At 43.2% G+C, this 26,286-nt stretch overlaps 1 protein-coding gene across 1 annotated transcript in view; it reads left to right on the top strand.

Annotated features, from left to right (window-relative positions):
• The window catches only part of nmnat2 (nicotinamide nucleotide adenylyltransferase 2), a 287,688-nt gene that overhangs the window by 204,254 nt on the left and 57,148 nt on the right, over positions 1-26,286 (top strand). The window contains exon 4 of the mRNA XM_072573940.1: positions 1,127-1,205. Within this exon, the coding sequence (XP_072430041.1) occupies positions 1,127-1,205 (79 nt within the window). The remainder of the gene's footprint in view (positions 1-1,126; positions 1,206-26,286) is intronic.

Raw genomic sequence — 26,286 nt, 5'->3', positions numbered from 1 at the left:
CATGCTTCACACAAGAATAAGGAAATCCGTTGGTGTCCTGGACAATTTATTTATCTCCCAACCAACAATACCAAAATAGATTTATGTTTTTGGCCATTGGGAATTCTAAATTTAGCTGAAGAATTTGACTTCAAAACAATGGTGGCTACATTTTATAAAAAAACCGGCCTATTGTTGTGAAGTTCAGGAATGTCCTGAGGATATGAAGTACAATATTCCAGTTAGATCAGTTGCCCTTTCCCAGCACTAAGAATTAAAGACTGTTCTAACATTTATTGAACGAATTTCATTGTCCTGGTAAAGGCAAAGTACTGCAAAAGCTGGAAATCTAAAACAAACACAGTGAATGCTGGAGAAACTCAATAGATCTGGCAGCATCTGTGGAGAATGAAACAGTGTTAACGTTTTGAGTTTGGAATGACACTTCCTCAGAACTCAGTTATGAAGAGCAGTCATACCAGACTTGAAACAAAAATTGTGTTTTTGTCTCCATAGATGCTGCCAAACTTGTTGAGTTTCTCTCACATTCTCTGTGTTTGTTTCGTTGTCCTATAGCATGTTAAGTTGAGACCATGGAGTAACCCATGTATTAAGACATGCTCTACCCAACAAAGGCTCTCCCCACCAATTGAAATTGTCACCCTTCTCCCCACATCCCTGGCCTCTGAATCGTGCACCACCCCTTCTCCCCAGGACATTTTCGCAAATTGGGATGGATACCCAGGGACTGCCAACTTAAAATCTGGGCATGGCTTCCTGGGCTGATCATGGTGGGCTTATCCAAACTGGTGAGTTGGGCCATCACTTTGAAAAATGCCAGCCAATAGTGTATATGAGCTCTTGCCAATGATTTATATACAGTCATCATTACAATCCTCTTGTATTCTGTCACTATTTGTAAAATATTATTGGCCTTTATCTACCTGTATTCTCATTTTCAGGTAAATGTGCATGGAAACCTCTACATTTTTCTGTTTAGCTCCCCCACCCTGCACCTCACAAGGTGTCTTCCCCTCAGGGTTGATAACCATTCCTTGTTTTTCCTTCCATTTAACTTTCTGTTGCTAGAATTTGTTATAACTAGTTATTAATGTAACCACTGAAGTAACATATAATGTATCCACAGGGTGGATCCATGGGAGTGTTACCAAGATACTTGGCAAACAACCTGCAGTGTACTGGAACACCATCGGGACCTTATGAAGGTAAGGAGATGGCATGACTCAGTGAGCTACTGTTCATTACAAGCAGAGGGGTTGTGATTGTGCTCCTTCTGCTGGATTCACAAAGCTCTCTGTGGTCTCGATTACTGCTACCGTGGCTGGAAAGGAACTCAAAGAAAAGGAGAAACATTAGGGAAATGAATGAATTTCTAATTTAACCATTGATGGTCTGATTAAGTTAAAGGCAGAGAAAGTAAATCGATAGTAATTTCAGAGATTGGAAATAGCTGAAATGTCTCAGACTGGAGCGAATTGAATCTCACAACCTGGAAGTGGTTACACAATATAGCAGGGCATTGCTGGTCTCAATTCATTCTCTTGCCTTTGCAGTTCAAATCAGCGCAGTTGTGTCAACAGTGCGATAACAGTACACACTGATCCTCAGAGAGCATGGTGGCAGCTGTGAGTTTTCATTAGTGGGGGCTTTCCACTGGATGCCAGATTGGAAGGGTTTCTGGCAGAGGAAACAACAACGAAATGAAAATGGGAATTTGTACTGTTTCTCATCATATAATTTCTTCCTCATGGGCCTTCCCCTCAGCCGTAAAGAGGCCAGCACTCTTGGAGTTTGAAAATTGAAGCCAAAGCTAATGTTTTTTGTTAACTTCTGTTCTGTCCTTTTACTTCAAAAGACAATAGACAGAAGTAAATGCACACTTTAGTCTGGAGGTATAAAATATTTACTGAATGAGTTAAACTGATTTATGCAGCCTTCTTTCTGGGAGAAACCGGTGTTGTTTTTGGTGGGTAAGGCCTGAGGCAATTGCACAGACCAAGGCTGAACCATACATGCTACCCTCAAAGACCTGTTTTGATTTACTTTTTTAAAGTGCTGACAGCAGCCTTGTCAGAACGAAATTGACTTGATTGATCCCTTTGGCAATGTGTACAGGGTTGTCTATGTGAAAGCAGTCCAGAATGAGTCAGTCTGTTGAAAGAGAGGAAGTGGTAGTTCATACTGGATGCAGCTGATTTGTTTGAAGATTTGTTACTTAGTTTTTTTTAGGGAGACCCTCTTGTGATGAAGTGATAGTGCTCATACTTCTGAGCTAGGAGACACAGGTTCAAGCCCCATCTGCTCCATAACTATGTAATAATATCCCTGAACAGGTTGATTAGAAAATATCTGTTTCTTCGGAGCTGGCCCTCTTGTGGAGCAGTGGTAATGTCCATACCCCTTAATTAGGAGACCCATGTTCAAGTCCCAACCTGCTCTAAAGATGCACATTAATATCTCTGAACAAGTTGATTACAAAAAATGGGTTAATTGAAAGAAAACTGTTTCTTCAGCCCAGTGTTCTTCTAGTGTAGTGATTATCACATTTTAAAAATAAGGCCTCTTGTGATGCAGTGGTAATGTCCCTACTTCAGAGCCAGGAGGCCTAGATTCAAGACCCACCTGCTTCAGAAGTGTGTACTAACACCTCTGAACAGGTTGATTAGGAAATTAAACCATTTCTTCAAAGCTCTTGCTTGATATCATATTTTTAGATTTTTTTTATGCCAGATAAATTCTTTGGTGTAGTATTGACAACTACTTCTGAAAGCAGATCTCATATCTTCAATAAATTTGAGCTTTCTGCTTACAGCCTGGTTCTTGGGTAAATGGTAAGGAAACCCAGGGACCACAACAAGAAACCCTTATTCCGGTCGTCAGGTACAATGATGTATTAAGTGCATTCAGGATTCTCTTTTTTGACTGAATATGTGATCAGAGCAAGATTCTGCCTTTCAATGAACAGATCACTTATTTAAAAACAAGTAAACGTACAGCACATAATAAAAAACAGTGATTCATAAAGCTCATTATTCTCCGCTGTACAAAACATAATTTGTCTTACTTTGTCACTGGATATAAACTTTAAAATAGAAGCTCATTTCCTATGCTGTTAATTATCCCACAGATTTGAATCTGCCCTACCTTCTGTACTGGCTGTTATGAATTTAAGCACAGATTTTTCTGGTGGCTATAAATAAGCTGTCCACCTGAAAGCTGACTATTTACTTTCATAAAATTAACCAACATGGATCATTTTGGTACACTTGAGTTTGTTGGTCAATACGCTGAGTATAGGAGTTGGGAGGTCATGTTGCAGTTGTACAGGGTATTGGTTAGATGTGTTGCTGGAAAAGCGCAGCAGGTCAGGCAGCATCCAAGGAGCAGCAGAATTGACGTTTCGGGCATAAGCTCTTCTTCAGGAATGGCTTATGCCAGAAACGTTGATTCTCCTGCTCCTTGGATGCTGCCTGACCTGCTGCACTTTTCCAGCAACACATTTTTAAGCTCTGATCTCCAGCTTCTGCAGTCCTCACTTTCTCCAGGGTATTGGTTAGGCCACTTTTGGAATACTGTATTCAATTCTGGTCTCCCTGCTATAGCAAAGATGTTGTTAAACTTCAAAGGGTACAGAAAAGATTTACAAAGATATTGCTGGTTTTGGAAAGTTTGAGATACAGTGAGAGGCTGCATAGGCTAGGGCTATTTTTCTTGGAGAGTCAGAGGTGAGGGGTGACCTTAACAAATTTATAAAATCATGAGGGTTAGGTATAAAGTGGGTAACTAAGGTCTTTTTCCTAGGATAGGGGAGTCCAAAACTAGAGAAAATAGGTTTATGGTAAAAGGGAGAAGATATAAAAATGACATAAGGGGCTGCTTTTTCACTTGGAGTGTGATGTGTATTTGGAATGAACTGTCAGAGGAAGTGGTGGAGGTTGGTACAATTACAACAATAAAGAGGCACCTGGGTGGGTATATGAAAAGGGAGGGTTTAGAGGGATATGGGCCAAAGCTGGCAAAAGAGACTAGACTACTTTAGGATATCTGGTTGGAATGGACAAGTTGAACCAAAGGGTCTGTTCCTGTGCTGTACATCTCTATGGCTCTATGATTCAACATCCGCTGAAGATACACTAAATCAAAGATTTGCTTTTCTCTTATCAATATTACATTTACGGCTGATATTTGATAATGACACCCAGTGTTTCCATAACAGTATTAAAGATGCAACTTTTGAGATCATGTAGTATATAAGACTTCCTACTGAGCTAGAATCAGTCAATTTGGTGGAATAAAATTCCCACCTAAAATAATTCCCTGTCTAGATTTTTGTCTTTACACCATAAGATGCAATAGTATCATTCCCTGCTTAATGCCCGCACTCACATCTCTGAGTCAAATCCTTGCGTGTTAAAGCTGCAGCCTGGAGACTTGAGTACAGACACTTCAGGATAGTTCTGATTGTGTGTTGTATCATTGGAGATGGCTTTCCTTTGAGCCCAGGTCCCATCTATTTTTCCAGGTGGGTATTGAAAGATTCCATGGTACCAGCTTGTTTGACTGTGAACTGCAGTGGGACATACTGAGATTATGAAATGAACCATTCAAGATAAAATTATTTCATATATTTTACTCATTGAGCCATCAGTCCTCACAAAATCCTCTAATTTGTCCCATGTATTAAAAAAAAACTTATAAATGTTGTAAGAGGCCTAGAGGTCAGGTAGTCAGTGGATCGTTAATGCTACCAGTGAGCCACTGCCTGCTGATTGAGAAACAATGTAGATGTCATTTGAAGTGGCACTATACAAGCCTATTTTCCCACCTAAATATTCTTTCCATGTGAGATTATGTAACATCAACAGGTTAGTCTGCAAAAAGAATTGCTGTAACCAAGTCCACTCCACTTGAGACTAATATATACATTGTCATGTCCAGCCATTCAGGAACAACCTTACAAAGGGCAAATTTACAAATGATGAACATATTCTATAACAGGAGTCAATTGGATAGGTACTGAGTATTTAAAAATTTGAAATGGACAGTTTATAGTTGAAGATAAAACAAAGTAAGATCAATGCTTCCTACTAAAAAGATTGTTTAATAGAATAAGTAAATAAATTTGTTACACTAATCCTGATTATAAGGCTCTTCAATAGAATGTGATGACCATTACAGCAATGAATGCACATGTGTAAACTCTGCTGTAAGGAACATAGCAACATAGTGCCCATTTTCTAGAGCGGAAAATACTATGCAATTTCATACTCTTTTATATTAACTGAGGCATTTTAAATTTTTTTTTAACATTTTCTCTGATTTTTAATGAAAATCATGTATAAACTATGAATGTTTTGTATGGATAAGTAAATTTGTGAATGGCAAAGACTGGCAGGGCTTTACTGTATAGAGATTCCAAGCCAAAATGCATAGCGATCAGGGGGAGGAAACTTGCCTGAATCTCTGTCTTTTCCCTGTGAATTGAATTGGCTCCACTCTTGTTCAAATTGAAGCTGGTTAAATTAGCCAAAACTGTCACTGCATATCTCTCACCCATTTCTTTCTAATCTCTCAAATGAAAAGTTCCTTAATTCTAATTCCTTCCCTTCCCTCCCTCCTGTAACTGCAGGCTTTTAAAATGTGATGAAAATGAAAAATTAGGCAGACATTAAAAATCTGGTAGGAGAAACTGAGGACTGCAGATGCTGGAGACCAGAGTCGAGAGTATGTTACTGGAAAAGTACAATAGGTTAGGCAGCATCCGGAGAATCAATATTTCGGATACATGCCCTTCATCAGGAATGACGCTTGTGGGTCAGGGCTGAGAGATAATGGGAAGGGGGTGGGGCTTGGGGGGAAGGTAGCTGAGAAAGGGATGGGTGGATGAAGGTGAGGGAGAAGGTGATAGGTTGGGGGTGGGGGGGGGAGATGGAGCGGATAGATGGGAAAGGTGTTGGACAGGTCAGGAGGGTGGTGCCGAGTTGGAGGCTTGGGACTGGAATAATGTGGGGGGAGAGGATATGAGGAAGCTGTTGAAATTCATATTGATCCCGTGTGGTTGCAGTGTCCCAAGGTGGAATATGAGGCGTTCTTCCCTCAGGCGTTGGGTGGTAATGGTTTGGTGGTGGAGGACGCCCAGCACCTGCATATCCTTGACGGAGTGGGAGAGGGAGTTGAAGTGTTCAGCCATGGGGCGGTGGGGTTGGTGGGTGCGGGTGTCCTAGAGATGTTCTCTGAAACAATCTGCAAGAAGGCGTCTTGTCTCCCCGATGTTGAGGAGACTACATCGGCTGCAACGGATACAGTAGATGACATTGGTAGAGGTACAGGTAAATTTCTGTTGGATGTGGAGGATCCTTTGGGGTCTTGGACAGAGGAGAGGGGAGTGGTGTGGAAGTAGGTTTTGCAGTTCCCACGGAGGCAGGGAAAGGTGCAAGGATTGGGCTATGGGGAGCATGGACCTGATGAGGGACCCATGGTGGGAATGGTCTTTCTGGAACACTGATAGGTGTAGGAAGGGAAATATATCTCTGATGGTGGGGTCCATTTGGAAGTGGCGAAAGTGGCGATGTATGCGGAGGTTGATGACGTAGAAGGTGAGGACCTGGGGGTTCTGTCCTTGTTGCGTTGGGAAGGGTGGGGTTTAAGGGCAGTCGTCCATGTATTAGAGGAGCACTGAAGGTCATTGTCAACCATGTGGGAAGGGAAATTGCGATCTTGGAAGAAGGAGGCCATCTGGGACTTTCTAAGGTGGAATTGATCATCCTGGGAACAGATGCAACGGAGACAGAGGAATTGGGAATAAGGAATGGCATTAAAAATCTGAAGCAAAAGCAGGAAATGCTGGTTAAGCCTATGGATATCAGGAACCAGGAAATTTCCCAGCCCGGCATACCTGCCTCAGAACAAAAGGCAGGATTTTCATTCCAGAGACGTGATTACATGCTCAGATCAGGGCCCATTGCCAAAGGCAACCACAGGGGCCACAGAGTGCAATTCAGAAATAGATCTAAGTTGTAAATGATATGGTGTTTTCTATTATTTTTCCATTGCTGTTTCAGCAGACTAGTGGGCATCTGTGCTATCAGCCAAGAATGCATAGTGGAGGCAATGAGAGGTCACGGAATGGTTGGAGGTGCATAGGTTGGCAAAGAGGTATGACAATCCATTGGGCATGGGTGGAGAAATATAGCTTGGGGACATGGATAAAACATTTTGAGCTTAACATTCAAAAATTCTCCTCATTCAGACAATGGTTGATGATACCTCTCAGAGGCCATGAACCACGACTGATTGAAAAGCTGGCTCAACTGGATAATAATCTCAGACGGGCTAGAAGGTGCCTGCTTAGGCCCCTGATGGAGCTGGCTAGGCCAGGAGTGTATGCTTGTAACAAGACCCCTTAACCTAGATGACAACATTTGATGGTGCTGGGAACCCCGGAATCTGGCATTGGGCACCATTTTAAATGGTCTTCCAACTCCACGAAAATCCAACTCAATGTTTCAGGTTGATGACTCTTCATCAGAAGTAGAAAATCTTCCAGTTCTGATAAAAGGATACAAACATTGTGATGGATTTCTCCAGCATTAGGCTGACAGGCTCCACTAGGGGTGGGTAAGGGCTGGTGTTGAGAGGCCAGGGCACTGGTAAAGTGGGAGCTGCCATTTTGGGAAGTGTTGCCTCTGACAGTCACAGGGGGCTCGACATCAGCCCGCCCTGCAAAGACTTTCAAGCTGCCATACGCTGTGGGCTTTCCCTGCTTTAAAATAGCAGCAGCAAGAGCTTGAGGACATAAGACCCAAGGGCGGGCAGCCTGACGCCTTCAGCCCCTCTCATACTTTCTCACACAGGTCGGGAACAAGCACATAGGCAGCAGGAAGGAGACGAGCTGGGTTTTATGATGGAGTAGTGTAAAATTTAGCCCATGAATTCAGTTTCCCCCTTCACAGAGATTGCCACCTACTGAGTATTTCCAGAATGCTTTGTTTTCATTTTAAAACCTAACCCACTGATCTTTGAGGCATGCTAGTAGTTTTCTCTTTGCCAAACTCAATATTGCTCTCCAAAGTTCTGTGCTGTGAAGCACTGTCAGCAACATTAAGGCTGCAGCTCATTTATTGTGGGTACTTTAGGGTGTTTGATGAACTGAATGATGCACTTTCCGTGCTCCACTCCATTTCCCTACAGGTATAGACTTGCAGCATTTAGCTGGTGGATGTGGCTGGTAGGAGTGTGGGCTGCTGCTCCTGCTGACAGTTCCTTACTTGTGCAGTATTGGGAGACACAGAGTCTCCTTATTCAGCTGTTGTGGCTCATTCAACAGCTTTAATTTTCACTTCAAAGTGTTTATTTTTTAATTATCTAAATTTGCAGTCGTAACTGCCTGATTGCTGGAGGCCCAAAATAGCTTGTACCTGCCAATAAAAAAAACAAGCTTATACAATTCTCAGAATGGAAGGCTTAATTTGAAGACTTTAGCTTTGGACTATAAAAATGACAATAATGGATTGTCTTCTCTCCTGATGTTTTTTTTAAGCATAAATGTGAAAAGATAATTCATATTAAATGCAGAAAAAATATCATCAACCCTCACCGAGAGGTAATTAAACATCTAGCCATATAAAAGAAAGTATACTGATGGATTGTGGAAATTAAACTGTACTAACTTATTTAAATGAATAATACTGTGTTCATATCCTGAATCCCATATTGTAATGTGGGTTGATCATTATTTTAAGCTAATGAGTAAAGGAAACATTGATATGATAATAGCACAAAAAAATTTTCAAATTCATTATCAGATTGTTTGCTATTGAAATAATGGGGAGGTGAAGACTACTCAATGTATTTATGTTGCAAGTGTTATGGCAATTTCAGACAAGGGACAGATTTTTATTTTATTTGTCCATGGGATGTAGGCGTCAATAGTCATCCCCACTTGCCCTGAAGAAATGGTGGTGTGCTGTCTTCTTTAACCACTGGAGTCCATTTGGTGCAGGTAGATCCAATGACACTGACGGAATGGTGATATATTTCCAAGTCATGATGGCGAGTGGCTTGGAGGGGTAACTTGCAAGTGATGGTCTTCTTACATATCTGCAGCCCTTATATTTCTGGAAGGTGGGGTCCATGTACTTGGAAGGTGTTGTCTAAGGAGCTAGGTGAATTTCTGTAGTGCATCTTGTAGATAGTCACATTGCTGCTGGTATTGAGCGTCAGTGATGGAGGGAGTGGAGCTTTTGAATCTGATGCTAGTCAAGTGGGATCGCTTTGTCCTGGATGTTGTCAAACTTCTTGAGTGTTGTTGGAGTTGCACCCCCCACACAGGTGGGGAGCATTCCATCATACTCCTGACTAGTGCCTTATTGATGGTGAACAGGCTTTGAGAGATACTGGTGTATTCCTTATCTCTGACCTGCTATTGAAGCCGCAGTATTTACATGACATTTAGATGCACAGTTATAAGTAGAAATCCATAAGTTACCGTTTGAGTCATATTGCCCTGCCCCCGGTTTTGCTAAAAATGCCATCTCTCTATCTGCATCACCAGTGACATGCATTATGTCGTTTGAAATTGTGGTAAACAGAAACAAAGAACTGTGGATGCTGGAAACTGAAATGCAAAATGATGTGTCACTGGAGCTAAAATGTTGGTTCTCCTTTCTGTCCATAGGTACTGCCAGATCTGCTGAGTTACGCCAGCAATTTCTGGGTTTGTTTGAAATTGTGATACTTGAGCAATAGATACAAACTAATCTGTTCACAAAAAGCTAAACTAGGTCCATTTGCAGACAAAGATAGATGGAGGGGCAGATAGTGTTGAGGAAACAGGGAAGCGAAACAGAAGAACTTGGACAGGCTAGGAGAGTGTGTAAAGAAGTGGCAGATGGAACACAATGTGGGAAAGTGTGAAGGTATGCACTTCAGTCAGAACAAAGAGGGAAAGGCTTCAGAAATCTGAAGAACAAAGGGACTTAACAGTTATAGTTCAGAGTTCTCTTCAGGCTAACATGCAGATTCAGTTAGCAGTTAGGAAGGTAAGTGTAATGTTGGCATTCATTTCAAGAGGGCTAGAATTCAAGAGCAGGGATGTACAGCTGAGGGTGTAAAAGGCTGTGGTCAGACTGCATTTGTAATATTGTGACCAGTTTTGGGCCCTATATCGAAGGGAGGATGTGTTAGAGATTGGAGGGGGTCTTGAGGAGATTTACAAGAATAATGGCAGGGATGAAGGGTTTGCCAAGCAGTTGAAGACTCTGGGTGTGTTCTTGGTGGAGCTTAGAAAGATGAGGGTGGATCTGATTGAAACTTACAGAATATGGAGAGCTCTGGATATAGTGGATGTGGAGAAACTGTTTGCACTAGGAGGAGAGACTAGGACCCAGGCACACAGCCTTGGAGTGAAGTATCTACAACTGAGATGAGGAGGAATTTCTTCAGCCACAAGAGGCTGAGGAGCGCAAGTCATTCAGTGTATTTAAGACAGAGATTGTTTAGGTTCTTGATTAGTAAGGGGATTCAGGGTTATGGGGAGAAGGCAAGTAAATGGGATTAAGAAACCATGATCGAATGGCAGAACTAACTGGATGGGTCAAGCTACCTAATTCTCCTCCTCTAATTTATGGTCTTTCAAGTGCCGAGTAACATTCTGTCAGGTTTCAGTGATAGATGGTTTTGAAAATGTAAGTTTTTTTCTCTTACTTTCAATCCAGCCATTTCTTCCCTCTTTATATTCTTTGTTGCCTGTTCAAAGTCTGTTTTAACACTGAAATCAATGAAGAAATGGCATTTACCCAGTCTAATTTAAGCTTCTTCACAATCCTTCAAACTGGTTGAGGAGATACATTGACTTTTGACCTTTTCAATCAGGTCACAAGTACCAGTTTCACTTGCTGCTACATTATGAGCTCATACTTATAGCAACTTCCCACAGAAAAAGCTGATAGCCTTGAATAAGATTAACTAATGGTAGATGACTCTGCTTTGGCAAGTTATGGCTCATTGTTTCACATTTCCCTGATGACTCAGTGTGAAGCTCAACCATTCAATCTGGAGGTTACCAAGTTCAAACCCTGGAGATGCTGCATATATCCTTGATGGTGTTTGGCTTGGGGACATAAGGTCAGGTGTTGTGCATGGTCATTATCCAATGATCCTTGCCAGAGTGTGTTGTTGTGTGGTCTGAGTAGAACTAGAATTTCCCACAATTTACACTTGAACAACGTAAACATACCCACCATCCAGGTTCATACCTGAACTATCACCCAGGGGAAGCTACCAAAGAGCAGTTGGTGTCTATGTAACTACATTCAGAAGGATGGCTGATACAGGCATATAGACTTGAATTAGAAACTTAATATCTACAGACAACCCCCTTTCTAACCTTATTCACCAATGAATCAAATAGTCATTAAGTCTGCCCAGTAAAGATTCTTTCATGGCCCATGCAACACATGCTTATTAAAGCAGCTTGCCATGGAGCCAGTGGTACTCATTCAAATCTATTGGCCTCATGACATCACCCCGACCTCCCGTAGTGATCTCTTCTCTTGGGTGAACTTGTGGATGTGGTCTGTTGTTTAGGATGTTAGTTCCGTGTTCCATGTTCGGTTCCATGTCTGGACCTTGGAATCGGCGGACCCAGATTATGTTTTACCTCAAAATGTCTTTGGGAAAGTAGAAATGTCGAAGGAAAGCGGTCTTAATATTGAATAATGAACAACACCGACATGTGGACCTGAATCTTCTGCTGAATGGAAGTCATTGTTGGACGGGCATTTCTCAATTCCTGAAGAATTTCCCATTCCTGAAGAAGGGCTTATGCCCGAAACGTCTATTCTCCTGCTCCTTGGATGCTGCTTGGCCTGCTGTGTTTTTCCAACATCACATTTTTCAACTCTGGTCTCCAGCATCTGCAGTCCTCACTTTCTCCCGGGCATTTCCCAAGAACCTTCCCATGTCCTAACCTTTCTCCACATTTCTGGCCATGTCTTCACTAAGCCCAGCTTATTCAGCAATGTGGAGCACAGGGTTACGGTAAAGTTCTGTCACAGCACTGCAGCATCTGAGAAAAAAACAAACCACACAGCCCCTTCTTACAGTATTGGTTGCTGCATGCTAAGTTTAATTGTCTGACGTGAGTCAGAGCATGGCTGAAAGGATGGGTACTATTGTAGCAGAGTAGGTGAGTGAAGCCAGTGAGTAAATGGATAGGGTGGAGGTTGGGTAAAAGGCAGATGGATAGAGTAGCTGGTAGATAGAAACCGTGGCAGGTTGGCAAGTGGGTGAATGGATAAATGGATTGGGAGGTAGTCAGGCCTAGTCAGGTGTTCAGGCCGTGATGAAGAGTGTAGTCTGGTGGAGGAGGGTAGTTAGGTTAGATTGGAGAGGTAGTCAAATCAATTGAGGGTTAACATGGTTGTGGGTATCAGGGGGTTAAGGGGATAATTGAGTCATTGGAAGAGAGCTGCTAGGACAGATTAGATGGGGGGGGGCAGGGGCTAGTTGCTGGGCAGGGGTGGCTGGGGGTTCAGGGGAGCTAAACAGAAAGGTTAGAATGCTGTGTTAATGTGTCCATGAGCTTTTCAGGTCAGGTTGAGAGATAATTGGGATAGTCAGGGCAGTCAGAGAGGTCCAAGGGTAATCAGGAAGGGTCAGTGGGGGAGATATTAAAATGGGTAGAGTCAGGGTTGTCATTGTGGTTCTGTTCGCCGAGCTGGGAATTTGTCTTGCAAACATTTCGTCCCCTGTCTAGGTGACATCCTCAGTGCTTGGGAGCCTCCTGTGAAGTGATTCTGTGCTGTTTCCTCCGGCATTTATAGTGGCCTGTCTCTGCCGCTTCCAGTTGTCAGTTCGAGCTGTCCGCTGTAGTGGCCGGTATATTGGGTCCAGGTCGATGTGTTTGTTGATAGAGTCTGTGGCTGAGTGCCATGCCTCTAGGAATTCCCTGGCTGTTCTCTGTTTGGCTTGCCCTATAATGGTAGTGTTGTCCCAGTCAAATTCATGTTGCTTGTCGTCTGTGTGTGTGGCTACTAAGGATAGCTGGTCGTGTCGTTTCGTGGCTAGTTGGTGTTCGTGTATACGGATGGTTAACTGTCTTCCTGTTTGTCCTATGAAGTGTTTTGTGCAGTCCTTGCATGGGATTTTGTACACTATATTAGTTTTGTCCATGTTGGGTATCGGGTCCTTTGTTCTGGTGAGTTGTTGTCTGAGCGTGGCTGTTGGCTTGTGTGCTGTTATGAGTCCTAGTGGTCGCAGTAGTCTGGCTGTCAGTTCAGAAATGCTCCTGATGTATGGTAGTGTGGCTAGTCCTTTGGGTTGCGGCATGTCCTCGTTCCGTTGTCTCTCCCTTAGGCATCTGTTGATGAAATTGCGAGGGTATCCGTTTTTTGGCGAATACTTTGTATAGGTGTTCCTCTTTCTCTTTTTGTAGTTCTGGTGTGCTGCAGTGTGTTGTGGCCCTTTTGAATAGTGTCCTGATGCAACTTCGTTTGTGTGTGTTGGGGTGGTTGCTTTCATAGTTTAGGACTTGGTCTGTGTGTGTGGCTTTCCTGTAAACCTTTGTGGTGAATTCTCCGTTCGGTGTTCTCTGTACCATCATGTCTAGGAATGGGAGTTGGTTGTCCTTTTCTTCCTCTCTAGTGAATCAGATTCCTGAGTGTGGCGTTGATGATCTGGTGTGTGTTCTCTATTTCTGTGTTTTTAATTATTACAAAGGTGTCATCCACATATCTGACCCAGAGTTTGGGTTAAATTTGTGGTAAGACTGTTTGTTCTAACCTTTGCATTACTGCTTCTGCTATGAGTCCAGAGATCGGTGAGCCCATGGGTGTTCCGTTGATTTGTTCGTATATTTGGTTGTTGAATGTGAAGTGTGTTGTGAGGCACAAGTCCAGTAGTTTAAGCGTGCCGTCTTTGTTGATAGGTTCAACGTCCTGTTGTCTGTTATGTCTGTCCAGCAGGTTGGCTATTGTTTCTTTGGCTAGTGTTTTGTCGATGGAGGTGAACAGTGCCGTTACATCGAATGAGACCATAGTTTCTTCCTTGTCTATGTGTATATTTCTGATGATGTCCAAGAATTCCTGTGTTGATTGTATAGATTGTCTGGATCCGCTGATCAGGTGTTTCAGTTTCTGCTGTAGTTCTTTGGCCAGTTTGTTTGATGGTGTCCCTGGTAGTGATACTATGGGTCTGAGTGGGATGTCTGGTTTGTGCACTTTGGGTAGTCCATAGAATCTGGGGGTGTTGTTGCTTTCAGGTTTCATTCTTTGTAGGTCAGACCTGGTTATCTGTCCGTTTTTTTGTAGATTCCTCAGTGTGTTGTTTATCCTATTGGTGAGCTGTGGGTTGGGGTCAAACTCCCTCTTTTGGTAGGTGTTGGTATCTGCAAGTAGTTGTTGTGCTTTTTGCATGTACTCTGCTTTGTCCAGGATGACCGTCATTCTGCCTTTGTCTGCTGGTAGTATAATTATGTTCTTATCGTTTCTTAGTGATTTTAGTGCTTCCCTCTCCTTGATGTTGAGGTTATGTGTTTGTTTTTTTCTTGTTATCAGCGTTATGATACTTTGTCTCACAGTTTGTTGTGTCTCTTCTGTCAGTCCATTGTTCCTGAGTGTGCATTCTAGTGCTGCTAGGAAGTCTGCTGTCTTGGCGTCCCTGTGGTTGTAGTTGAGTCCCTTGGCCAGTATTGTTCTTTCCGTGTCTGTGAGCTGTCTGTGGGAGAGGTTTTTAACCCAGGTGTGTGTTGTGGTGTCCTCTTCTTTGTGTGTTAGTTTGGCCATTTTTTCTTTTAGTGCCGTTTTTTTGCGGTGTGTGGTCCTGTTCTGTCCTATGGTGATGGCCTGTTCTATGGTCCGGGTCCATTCCTAATTGGTGGTTTTTGAAATTAACGATTTTTGGCGCGCAATTTCTTGTCTGTATTTGTGTAGTCTGCTGTGAGCATCTGTAATCATTACCTGGATCATCCTGAATCCGTTCTGCCTGGCTGTGTCCCTGGCTTGTGGATTGTTGACTGGTGGTCTGTATCTGACACATGGTGAAAGGATTCGATTCTTTCGGCATTCATGCAGGAACCGGAGTTGTTCGTATGTGGCGCTTAGGCGGTTGGCACAGGATTCCCATTTCCTGGCTTGTCTTAGCGTCTCTCGCCCGTAGGTGTTCAACGTTTGGGAGAAGATTTGTAGCTCGGGTGCTCATTGTTGTGGTTCTGTTCGCCGAGCTGGGAATTTGTCTTGCAAACGTTTTGTCCCCTGTCTAGGTGACATCCTCAGTGCTTGGGAGCCTCCTGTGAAGCGCTTCTGTGCTGTTTCCTCCGGCATTTATAATGGCCTGTCTCTGCCACTTCTGGTTGTCAGTTTGAGCTGTCCGCTGTAGTGGCCGGTATATTGGGTCCAGGTCGATGTGTTTGTTGATAGAGTCTGTGGATGAGTGCCATGCCTCTAGGAATTCCCTGGCTGTTCTCTGTTTGGCTTGCCCTATTGGGTTGTCATTATGGGGGTGTCAGTAGGGCAGTAGTAGGTGAGTCAGTAGATTCATTGGGATGTGGAGGAGGGAATTCAGGGATCAGGTTGATTTAGGGTGTAGGTTTGCTCGCTGAGCTGTAGGTTTGATATCTAGACGTTTCATTACCTGGCTAGGTAACATCATCAGTGGCGACCTCCAAGTGAAGTGAAGCTGTTGTCTCCTGCTTTCTATTTATACGTTTGTCCTGGATGGGGTTCCTGGGGTTTGTGGTGATGTCATTTGCTGTTTGTTTTCTGGGGGGTTGATAGATGGTATCTAAACCTATGGGTTTGTTTATGGCATTGTGGCTGGAGTGCCAGGCCTCTAGGAATCCTCTGGCATGTCTTTGCTGAGCCTGTCCCAGGATAGATGTGTTGTCCCAGTCGAAATGGTGGATTTTCTCATCCATGTGTAGGGCTACGAGGGAGAGAGGGTCGTGTTTTTTGTGGCTAGCTGGTGTTCGTGTATCCTGGTGGCTAACTTTCTTCCTGTTTGTACTATGTAGTGTTTGTAGCAGTCCTTGCATGGAATTTTGTAGATGACATTGGTTTTATCCATGGGTTGTACTGGGTCTTTTAAGTTTGTTAGTTTTTGTTTGAGAGTGTTGGTGGGTTTGTGCTACTAGGATTCCGAGGGGTCTTAGTAGTCTGGCTGTCAATTCTGAAACTTCTTTGATGTATGGTAAGGTGATTAGGGTTTCTGGCTGTGTTTGGTCTGCTTGTCGTGGTTTGTTCTTGAGGAATCTGCGGACTGTATTTTTTGAGTATCAGTTCTTCTTGAATACGTTATATAGGTGGTTCTCCTCTGTTTTCCGAAGTTTGTCTGTGCTGCAGTGTGTGGTGGCTTGTTGGAATAGTGTTCTGATGCAGCTTCGTTTGTGTGTGTTGGGATGGTGCTGGTGTAGTTAAGTATTTGGTCAGTGTTTGTCAGTTTTCTGTATATGCAGGTTTGTAGTTCTCCATTGTCCTTTCTTTCGACTATGACGTCCAGGAATGCGAGTTTGTTGTCGGTTTCTTCCTCCTTGGTGAACTTTATGCCTGTGATGGTGTTGTTGATGATGTTAAATATCTCTTCTATCTTGTTTCGTTTTGTGATGACAAAGGTGTCATCTACCTAGCGGACCCAGATTTTTGGTTTGGTTTTGGTTTGATGGTTCAAACACTAGGAAACAAAATTACATATCTCCTAAGAAAATTACACAATTCCGGACAATTAAACAAGACTGAATTCCAGAAAATGCAATCAGACGGGACCAACACCCCACGATGCTACGGACTACCAAAAACCCATAAACCAGGAGCCCCCCTCAGACCCATAGTCTCACTACCCAGAACACCAACTTACAGACTAGCCAAAGAAACTACACGCAAGACTGAAATACCTAGTAGAAGAGTCACAACACTCCATCCACTCCACCCAGGAATTCCTAAAAATCATCAAAAACATCAAAATAGAGGAAGACAAAACAATGATATCATTCGACAGAACAGCGCTGTTCACCTCCATCAACATCGACCTGGCAAACGAAACTCCACACTTTTAGAAGAGACCATCACACACACCCCAACCACCATCAATCATATTACCAATGAAAACATCATGAAGCTAGTGGACCTGTGCCTCACCACCCACTTCACCTTCAACAACATAGTCTACAAACAAACCAACAGCACACCCATGGGATCTCCGCTATCAGGATTCATAGCAGAAGTGGTAATGCAAAGACTAGAACAAACAGCCCTACCAAACATCAAACCAAAAATCTGGGTCCGCTAGGTAGATGACACCTTTGTCATCACAAAACAAAACAAGATAGAAGAGACATTTAACATCATCAACACCATCACAGGCATAAAGTTCACCAAGGAGGAAGAAACTGACAACAAACTCGCATTCCTGGACGTCATAGTCGAAAGAAAGGACAATGGAGAACTACAAACCTGCGTATACAGAAAACTGGCAAACACTGACCAAATACTTAACTACACCAGCACCATCCCAACACACACAAACGAAGCTGCATCAGAACACTATTCCAACAAGCCACCACACACTGCAGCACAGACAAACTTCGGAAAACAGAGGAGAACCACCTATATAACGTATTCAAGAAGAACTGATACTCAAAAAATACAGTCCGCAGATTCCTCAAGAACAAACCACGACAAGCAGACCAAACACAGCCAGAAACCCTAATCACCTTACCATACATCAAAGAAGTTTCAGAAATGACAGCTAGACTACTAAGACCCCTCGGAATCCTAGTAGCACAAACCCACCAACACTCTCAAACAAAAACTAACAAACTTAAAAGACCCAGTACAACCCATGGATAAAACCAATGTCATCTACAAAATTCCATGCAAGGACTGCTACAAACACTACATAGTACAAACAGGAAGAAAGTTAGCCACCAGGATACACGAACACCAGCTAGCCACAAAAAAACACGACCCTCTCTCCCTCGTAGGCCTACACATGGATGAGAAAATCTACCATTTCGACTGGGACAACACATCTATCCTGGGACAGGCTCAGCAAAGACATGCCAGAGAATTCCTAGAGGCCTGGCACTCCAACCACAATGCCATAAACAAACCCATAGGTTTAGATACCATCTATCAACCCCCCAGAAAACAAACAGCAAATGACATCACCACAAACCCCAGGAACCCCATCCAGGACAAACGTATAAATAGAAAGCAGGAGACAACAGCTTCACTTCACTTGGAGGTCGCCACTGATGATGTTACCTAGCCAGGTAATGAAACGTCTAGATATCAAACCTACAGCTCAGCGAGCAAACCTACACCCTAAATCACCCTGATCCCTGAATTCCCTCCTTCACATCCCAATGAATCTAATGACTCCCCTACTACTGCCCTACTGACACCCTCATAATGACAACCCTGACTCTCCCCATTTTAATATCTCCCCCACTGACCCTTCCTGATTACCCTTGGACCTCTCTGACTGCCCTGACTATCCCAATTATCTCTCAACCTGACCTGAAAAGCTCATGGACACATTAACACAGCATTCTAACCTTTCTGTTTAGCTCCCCTGAACCCCCAGCCACCCCTGCCCAGCAACTAGCCCCTGCCCCCCCCCATCTAATCTGTCCTAGCAGCTCTCTTCCAATGACTCAATTATCCCCTTAACCCCCTGATACCCACAACCATGTTAACCCTCAATTGATTTGACTACCTCTCCAATCTAACCTAACTACCCTCCTCCACCAGACTACACTCTTCATCACGGCCTGAACACCTGACTAGGCCTGACTACCTCCCAATCCATTTATCCATTCACCCACTTGCCAACCTGCCACGGTTTCTATCTACCAGCTACTCTATCCATCTGCCTTTTACCCAACCTCCACCCTATCCATTTACTCACTGGCTTCACTCATCTACTCTGCTACAATAGTACCCATCCTTTCAGCCATGCTCTGACTCACGTCAGACAATTAAACTTAGCATGCAGCAACCAATACTGTAAGAAGGGGCTGTGTGGTTTGTTTTTTTCTCAGATGCTGCAGTGCTGTGACAGAACTTTACCGTAACCCTGTGCTCCACATTGCTGAATAAGCTGGGCTTAGTGAAGACATGGCCAGAAATGTGGAGAAAGGTTAGGACATGGGAAGGTTCTTGGGAAATGCCCGGGAGAAAGTGAGGACTGCAGATGCTGGAGACCAGAGTTGAAAAATGTGATGTTGGAAAAACACAGCAGGCCAGGCAGCATCCAAGGAGCAGGAGAATAGACGTTTCGGGCATAAGCCCTTCTTCAGGAATGGGAAATTCTTCAGGAATTGAGAAATGCCTGTCCAACAATGACTGCCATTCAGCAGAAGATTCAGGTCCACATGTCGGTGTTGTTCATTATTCAATATTAAGACCGCCTTCCTTCGACATTTCTACTTTCCCAAAGACATTTTGAGGTAAAACATAATCTGGGTCCGCCGATTCCAGGGTCCAGACATGGAACCGAACATGGAACACGGAACAAACATCCTAAACAACAGACCACATCCACAAGTTCACCCAAGAGAAGAGATCACTACGGGAGGTCGGGGTGATGTCATGAGGCCAATAGATTTGAATGAGTACCACTGGCTCCATGGCAAGCTGCTTTAATAAGCATGTGTTGCATGGACCATGAAAGAATCTTTACTGGGCAGACTTAATGACTATTTGATTCATTGGTGAATAAGGTTAGAAAGGGGGTTGTCTGTAGATATTAAGTTTCTAATTCAAGTCTATATGCCTGTATCAGCCATCCTTCTGAATGTAGTTACATAGACACCAGCTGCTCTTTGGTAGCTTCCCCTGGGTGATAGTTCAGGTATGACCCTGGATGGTGGGTATGTTTACGTTGTTCAAGTGTAAATTGTGGGAAATTCTAGTTCTACTCAGATCACACAACAACACACTCTGGCAAGGATCATTGGATAATGACCATGCACAACACCTGACCTTATGTCCCCAAGCCAAACACCATCAAGGATATATGCAGCATCTCCAGGGTTTGAACTTGGTAACCTCCAGATTGAATGGTTGAGCTTCACACTGAGTCATCAGGGAAATGTGAAACAATGAGCCATAACTTGCCAAAGCAGAGTCATCTACCATTAGTTAATCTTATTCAAGGCTATCAGCTTTTTCTGTGGGAAGTTGCTATAAGTATGAGCTCATAATGTAGCAGCAAGTGAAACTGGTACTTGTGACCTGATTGAAAAGGTCAAAAGTCAATGTATCTCCTCAACCAGATTGAAGGATTGTGAAGAAGCTTAAATTAGACTGGGTAAATGTCATTTCTTCATTGATTTCAGTGTTAAAACAGACTTTGAACAGGCAACAAAGAATATAAAGAGGGAAGAAATGGCTGGATTGAAAGTAAGAGAAAAAAACTTACATTTTTAAAACCATCTATCACTGAAACCTGAGAGAACGTTACTCGACACTTGAAAGACCATAAATTAGAGGAGGAGAATTAGGTAGCTTGACACATCCAGTTAGTTCTGCCATTCGATCATGGTTTCTTAATCCCATTTACTTGCCTTCTCCCCATAACCCTGAATCCCCTTACTAATCAAGAACCTAAACAATCTCTGTCTTAAATACACTGAATGACTTGCGCTCCTCAGCCTCTTGTGGCTGAAGAAATTCCTCCTCATCTCAGTTGTAGATACTTCACTCCAAGGCTGTGTGCCTGGGTCCTAGTCTCTCCTCCTAGTGCAAACAGTTTCTCCACATCCACTATATCCAGAGCTCTCCATATTCTGTAAGCTTCAATCAGATCCACCCTTATCTTTCTAAACTCCACCAAGAATACACCCAGAGTCTTCAACTGTTCGGCAAACCCTTCATCCCTGGCATTATTCTTGTAAATCTCCTCAAGACCCCCCTCTATCAACCCCCTAGAAAACGAACAGGAAATGACATCACCACAAACCCCAGGAACCCCATCCAGGGCAAACATACAAATAGAAAGCAGGAGACAACAGCTTCGCTTCACTTGGAGGTTGCCACTGATGATGTTACCTAGCCAGGTAATGAAAAGTCTGGATATCAAACCTACAGCCCAGCGAGCGAACCTACACCCTAAACCTCAACCTGAGCTCCAAACCTTCACAAACCTTGCAAAAAGCAGGGTGATTGTCAGGTCAAGGCAGGGGGTAATTGGGGAGGTGGTCCGGGATTAGTCAAGGATGGTTGTGAGATTTGGTTCGGGGGCTAATTTGGGTTATTACAGGTTGTCTGGGAAGTCAGGGTACTGAGCATCAGGCAGGAAAATGTCAGAGCGGTTAGCCCAAGGGTATTCATCTGCAAGGTAGTAGCAGAGGGTTAGTAGGCAGGTCAGGAGTTTTCTCAAGGGTGGAGGAGGAAGTTTGGGGGGCGCAACATAATTGTTGGGCTAGGCGAGGGGTAACTGAGGAATCAGAGAATTGGAGTTTGAGGGAGGAGTCAAGGGATTGATGAATGTGGTTTGGGAGAGTCTCAGTTCTGTAGATAACAGAAATTTCATTTGTTTATCACTGCCTGGATATCCATAACTACCTCAGAACTGTTCAAACCCTCCCAGTCTAGCTCAGAGTCGGAGACTTCTGTGGAAGGTCTCAGCAAGCAGGGAAAGTGCCTGTCAGAAGTTCAGTCCTTAAAGACAGCTTTCAAGGAGTGAGTGCTCCATAGACACATCTCTTGGGGCATACACTCGATCTTTGGTGATCTCAGAAATGAATGATCTGAGAAATGACTTTTTTTTGTCTTTGTCTGTCTTGCTCCTGCATTCTCTCCATCCTTTGCCTTACCCTGAGGAGGTTACAATTGTAGTGAAAGCCACATACAATAAAATCAAAAGACCTTCCAGTTGATTACAATTATCTATCTTGTAAACTTGAACAGTAATAACATTTTTACAATGAAACTTCTGAATGTGGACAACTGTTGCATAAGTGAGAAAATAAACTCTGTTTGTCATCTGAATATTCCAGGTGTATCTCTTAAATTCTTCAGGAAGTCGTAATCTGGAGCACAGATTAATCATCTCTTCAAATGTCTTTCACTTTCAACTTTATGAGAAATCAAAAACCTTCTGCCTTCAGGCATCAGAAAACTTAAATTGCTTACAGAGTGATTGTTGTGACTGACTTAAGTGACAAATCAGAAAAAAATGCAGACAATCATTCACCTAACTATCAGTCACGTATCCTTCATATTGACTGGCTTTTGTGTATTCACTGCCTGTACTTACGAGTATACAGGATGCAGTGTGCTCATGACACGGAGTCTGATGACTCAGGATAGGACAGGCATTACTGATCACAATAGAGCTATTTGATCTTTCATCCAGCTCAACTTGGTATGACAGGCATCATTAAAAAGATAAAGCTGTTCTCTTCAATTGGTATATGTCAGTCATAGAGTCATAGAAATGTACAGCACGGAAACAGACCCTTTGGTCCAACCTGTCCATGCCAACCAGATATCCCAACCCAATCCAGTCCCACCTGCCAGCACCCAGCCCATATCCCTCCAAACCCTTCCTATTCATATACCCATCCAGATGCCTTTTAAATGTTGCAATTGTATTAGCCTCCATCACATCCTCTGGCAGCTCATTCCAGACACGTACCACCCTCTCACTGAAAAAGTTGCCCCTTAGGTCCCTTTTATATCTTTCCCCTCTCACCCTAAACCTATGCCCTCTGTTTCTGGACTCCCCCACCCCATGGTAAAGATTTTGTCTATTTATCCTGTCCATGCCCCTCTTGATTTTATACACCTCTATAAGGTCACCCCTCAGTCTCTGACGCTCCAAGGAAAACAGCCCCAGCCTGTTCAGATTCTCTCCCTATAGCTCAAATCCTCCAACCCTGGCAACATTCTTGTAAATCTTTTCTGAACCCTTTCAAGTTTCACATATTTCCGATAGGAAGGAGACCACAATTGCACGCAATATTCCAAAAGTGGCCTAATCAATGTGCTGTACAGCTGCAACATGACCTCCCAACTCCTGTACTCAATACTCTGACCAATAAAGGAACGTATACCAAACGCCTTCTTCACTATCCTAGCTACCTGCGACTTCACTTTCAAGGAGCTATGAACTTGCACTCCAAGGTCTCTTTGTTCAGCAACACTCCTTAGGACCTTACCATTAAGTGTGTAAAACCTGCGAAGATTTGCTTTCCCAAAATGCAGCACCTCGCATTTATCTGAATTAAACTCCATCTGCCACTTCTCAGCCCATTGGCCCATCTGGTCAAGATCCCACTGTAATCTGAGGTAATCTTCTTTGCTGTCCACTACACCTCCAATTTTGGTGTCATCAGTAAACTTACTAACTGTACCTCTTATGCTCAGATCCAAATCATTTATATAAATGATAAAAAGTAGTGGACCCAGTACCAATCCTTGTGGCACTCCACTGGTCACAGGCCTCCAGTCTGAAAAACAACCCTCCACGACCATCCTCTGTCTTCTTATTTTGAGCCAGTTCTGTATCCAACCTTGTTAAACAGTCTCCCATTTGGAACCTTGTCGAACGCCTTACTGAAATCCATATAGCTCACATGAACCGCTCTGCCCTTATCAATCCTCTTTGTTACTTCTTCATAAAATGCAATCAAGTTCATGTCTCATTTCACACGCACAAAGCCACATTGACTATCCCTAATCAGTCCTTGCCTTTCCAAATACATGTACATCCTGTCCTCCACTTCCTCCTCTGTAATATGGACATTTTTCTCAAGATGTCACCATCTATTTCCCTACATTCTATATCTTCCATGTCCTTTTCCACAATAAATACTGATGCAAAATACGTGTTTAGTATCTGCCCCATCTCCTGCGGCTCCACACAAAGGCCGCCTTGCTGATCTTTGAGGTGCACTATTCTCTCCCTAGTTACCCTTTTGTCCTTAACCTATTTGTAAAAACCCTTTGGATTCTCCTTAACTTTCTTTGCCAAAGCAATCTCATATACCCTTTTTGCCCTCCTGATTTCCCTCTTAAGTATGTTCCTACTGTCTTTGTACTCTTCTGAGGATTCACTCGATCTATCCTGTCTATACCTGAGATATGCTTCTTTCTTTTTTTTAACCAAACCCTCAATTTCTTTAGTCAACTATCATTCCCTATGCCTACCAGCCTTTCCTTTCACCCTAACAGAAATATACTTTCTCTGGACTCTCGTTATCTCATTTCTGAAGGCTTCCCATTTTCCTGCTGTCCCTTTACCTGCAAACATCTGTACCCAATCAGATTTTGAAAGTTCTTGCCTAATACTGTCAAAATTGGCCTTCCTCCAAGTTAGAACTTCAACTTTCAGATCTATCCTTTCCCATCACTATTTTAAAACTAATAGAATTATGGTCACTGGCCCCAAAGTGCTCCCCCACTGAGACCTCAGTCACCTGCCCTGCCTTATTTCCCAAGAGTAGGTCAGATTTTGCACCTTCCCTAGTAGGTACATCCACATACTGAATCAGAAAACTTTCTTGTACACACTTAACAAATTCCTCTCCATCTAAACCGTTAACACTATGGCGGTCCCAGTCTATGTTTGGAAAGTTAAAATCCCCTACTATAACCACCTTATTATTCTTACAGATAACAGATCTCCTAGCAAATGTGTTTCTCAATTTCTCTCTGACTATTAGGGGGTCTATAATACAACCCAATAAGGTGATCATCCCTTTCTTATTTCTCAGTTCCACCCAAATAACTTCCCTGGATGTATTTCCAGGGATATTCTCCCTCAGTACAGCAGTAATGCTGTCCCTTATCAAAAACTCCACTCCTCCTCCTCTCTTGCCTCACTTTCTTTCCTTCCTGTAGCATGTGTATCCTGGAACATTAAGCTGCCAGTCCTGCCCAGCCCTGAGCCATGTTTCTTTAATTCTTATGATATCCCAGTCCCATCTTTCTAAGCATGCCTTGAGTTCATCTGCCTTCTCTGTTAGGCATCTTGCATTGAAATAAATCCAGATTAATTTATCAGTCCTACCTTGTTCTCTTCTTTGCCCCAGCCTACCCTGACTGTTTGACTCACCTTTGCTCTCAACTGTACTAGTCTCAGATTGAAATCTTTCCTCACTATCTCTCTGGGTTTTCTCCCCCCTCCCCCCACCCCCCCACCCCCCCACCCCCCAAACTCCACCAACCAACCTTACTAGTTTAAATTCTCCTGAGCAGCTCTAGCAAATCTCTCTGCCCCTTCCTATTTAGGTGTAATCTGTCCTCCTTGTACAGGTCATTTCTATCCCAAAACAGCTTCCAATGATCTAAAAAATGAATCCTTCTCCCGTACATTGGTTCCTCAGTCATGCATTCATCTGCTCTATCTTCCTCTTCCTGCTCTCACCAGCTTGTCACACCAGGAGTAATCCAGATGTCACTACTCTTGAGTTCCTCCTTTTTAAATTTCTGCCTAACTCTCTGTAATCTCCCTTAAGAATCTCAACCTTTTCCCTTCCTATGTTGTTGGTTCCAATGTATACAATGACCTCCTACTGGCCCCTCTCCCCCTTGAGAACATTCTGCAACCTCTCTGAGACATCCTTGATCCTGGCACTAGGGAAGCTACACACCATTCTGATTTTTCGCTGCTGGCCACAGAAATGTCTGTCTGTAACTCAGACTAGAGAGTCCCCTAACACAATCGATCGCTTGAATCCGACATACCTCTCAGTACATTAGAACCAGTCTCAATACCAGAAACTTGGCTGTCATTGCTACTTTCTGCCTAGAATCCATCACCCCTATATTTTCCAAAACAGCATACTTGTTTGAAAAGGGGATAGCCACAGAAGACTCCTGCACTACCTGCCTATCTCTCTTACCTTTCCTGGAGTTAACCCATCTTTGTGACTGTATTTGAGACTTTCCCCCTTCCTAAACTGACATCCATCACATCCCCTTGTAAATGCCTCTCCATTTGATCTGATAGGAATCGCAACCAGCAGCATTTATTGCAGATATTATCCTCAGTAACCCAGAAACTCCCACTAAAATCCCACATTCGACAACAAGAGCATATCACTCTACTTAGGGACATTTTTGCTTCTTTTAGTCTACAGACCCAGAAAATAGCATTATCTTAATCCTCTGCAAAACACTGCTCTAGGTTAAATTAATCCTTATGGCTTATATTTTAAGTTTAATCAAAAGACATAGCTCAATAAAACATATAATCAAGAAAGAACCCACTCTACTCACTACTGTGGACTTATTTAAAGGCGATGCTTAAAATCCACTTATCTGCTTCCGTGCTGTGACC

This window comes from Chiloscyllium punctatum, chromosome 7 (assembly GCF_047496795.1).
Source record: "Chiloscyllium punctatum isolate Juve2018m chromosome 7, sChiPun1.3, whole genome shotgun sequence".
In the NCBI taxonomy this organism is placed as follows: domain Eukaryota; kingdom Metazoa; phylum Chordata; class Chondrichthyes; order Orectolobiformes; family Hemiscylliidae; genus Chiloscyllium; species Chiloscyllium punctatum.
The sequence above is the reverse complement of the archived record's forward strand: the minus strand, read 5'-3'. Positions and strand labels throughout refer to the sequence as shown.